General features: G+C 41.9%; 1 protein-coding gene across 1 annotated transcript; it reads left to right on the forward strand.

Moving 5' to 3' along the window:
* Window positions 1-529: 529 nt before the first annotated feature.
* On the forward strand, window positions 530-1,297 carry LOC306917913 (microfibril-associated glycoprotein 4-like; the record flags this gene model as incomplete). The annotated part of the gene is made up of 1 exon (XM_079530811.1): window positions 530-1,297. Exon 1 carries the CDS (start codon window positions 572-574, stop codon window positions 1,295-1,297), a length of 726 nt encoding a protein of 241 aa, XP_079386937.1. The 5' UTR covers window positions 530-571.
* Between the last annotated feature and the right edge of the window lie 565 nt (window positions 1,298-1,862).

The following is a 1,862-nucleotide window of genomic DNA, read 5'->3' on the forward strand; positions in this document are numbered from 1 at the left end:
TGTCTTTCCTTTCATTCCCTGAAGCCATGGTGTACCTTATCTGAGATGAGACCTGATATTCTGCCGCCCACCACTGTCATTGTGGAAAAATTGGGTGACATATACATTCACCATTTATTTTCTTCCCTTTCTTTGGGTTTTCGGAAGCCACTTTTTTTGGAACCCACCTGTGTGTGTTTGTGTGTGGGGCGGCGGCCAGGACTGAACCATTTCACGTAAATAGGGGGGGGGGGGGGACGCAGAGACTTTCTGTGCATTTACTTTTTGCACACAAAAAACATAAAGAAACTGTTACATTTCATAGTATTTTGTAAAGTATTTTTTTTGTATTAATTAACTTCACCTCAACCTTCAACTACATAGTGATGATGATAGACTAGTAATTTAGTATTGACAATGTTTTACGTGATGTTCTAGTAATCTATTTAGGGCCCCTGTCTGTCACAGGCTCTTAGAATCGTCCTAACTTTAGGCCCCCCATATAACTCCCTGTCTGGAGAGGAACACACACTCAACACACTCAGAACAGAAGTCCACTGAACTGAACAAGGTCCAAGTTAAAGACTTCAAGATGCTACTTGTTGTTGCAGTTCTGTTTCTGGCTGTAACAGTCCACTCTGCTCCTCGTTGTGATCTCAACCTGGTTCTGGACTGTGAGGAAATCTACAACGTCTCCACACAGAGTGGTGTGTACTCCATCTACCCCACCACTGCACCGGTCAAGGTCTACTGTGACATGGACACAGACGGAGGGAAGTGGACCGTCATCCAGAGAAGAGTGGACGGCACGCTGAACTTCTACAGACCCTGGGCTCAGTACCAAGCTGGGTTTGGAGACGCATCAGGCGAGTACTGGCTGGGCCTGGAGAACATGCATCTCCTCACCAACAACAGAGAGTATCAGCTGAGGGTGGACATGGAGGACTTTGAGGGTAACACGGCGTCTGCCTCTTACTCCTCTTTCTCCGTGGGTTCTGAGGCTGACGGCTACAAGCTGCAGGTTGCTGGCTTCAGTGACGGAGGAGCAGGAGACTCACTGACCATTCACAATGAAATGAAATTCTCAACCTTTGACAAAGATCAGGACACGTGGAGCAAGAACTGTGCAAGTAATTATTACGGTGCATTTTGGTACAAGGCCTGTCACAAGGCTAACATCAATGGTGCTTACCTCTGGGGACCGACGGCTCATACTGCAACAGGTGTACAGTGGTACCACTGGAAGGGTAATAAATACTCCCTGAAGGCTGTAGCGATGAAGATCAGACGTGTTCCTAAAACATGCACGCATCTTTGAAAACGCATCCTGCAATATGTACTCTTTTGTTTTCCTCTCAAAGAATCTTAATGTCTAATCATAAACTCACGCAGTAGATGTTTTCAAGTGTATCATATACAGTGGTGACCTTGTAGAACATGAATAAACAAGAATAAAATACATATTTTATCCAAGCCGGTAAAAATGTTTTTTTTTTTTTTTGTCATATACCTACTGTATTCATGCAGTGATAAAAGCAACTTGTACTTTCCTTCAGTACTCAGTAGCCATGCGTTGTAGATCTGCTATTTTCACTATTGAAACTATGACATTGCAATTATCATTAGTAATCATGTAATTTGAAATCATGTATAATCATGTATGACTACTTGGCTTATTGTCATTTGCAATCATCTATTCTTTTTTAATTTGTGCTTAATAAATCAAATCAAACAAACTGTGGTTTATTCATATGACGTTCATTATTCCGTCGACTAAAACTATGACGAGAAATGTGCGTCGACTACCTTTTTTCACTGACGAAAACGAAATAAAAACTAAGCTACGATGACTAAAACTAAGACTAAATATATTGATAATTTCA

Source organism: Electrona antarctica, assembly GCF_951216825.1.
Source record: "Electrona antarctica genome assembly, contig: scaffold_175, whole genome shotgun sequence".
In the NCBI taxonomy this organism is placed as follows: domain Eukaryota; kingdom Metazoa; phylum Chordata; class Actinopteri; order Myctophiformes; family Myctophidae; genus Electrona; species Electrona antarctica.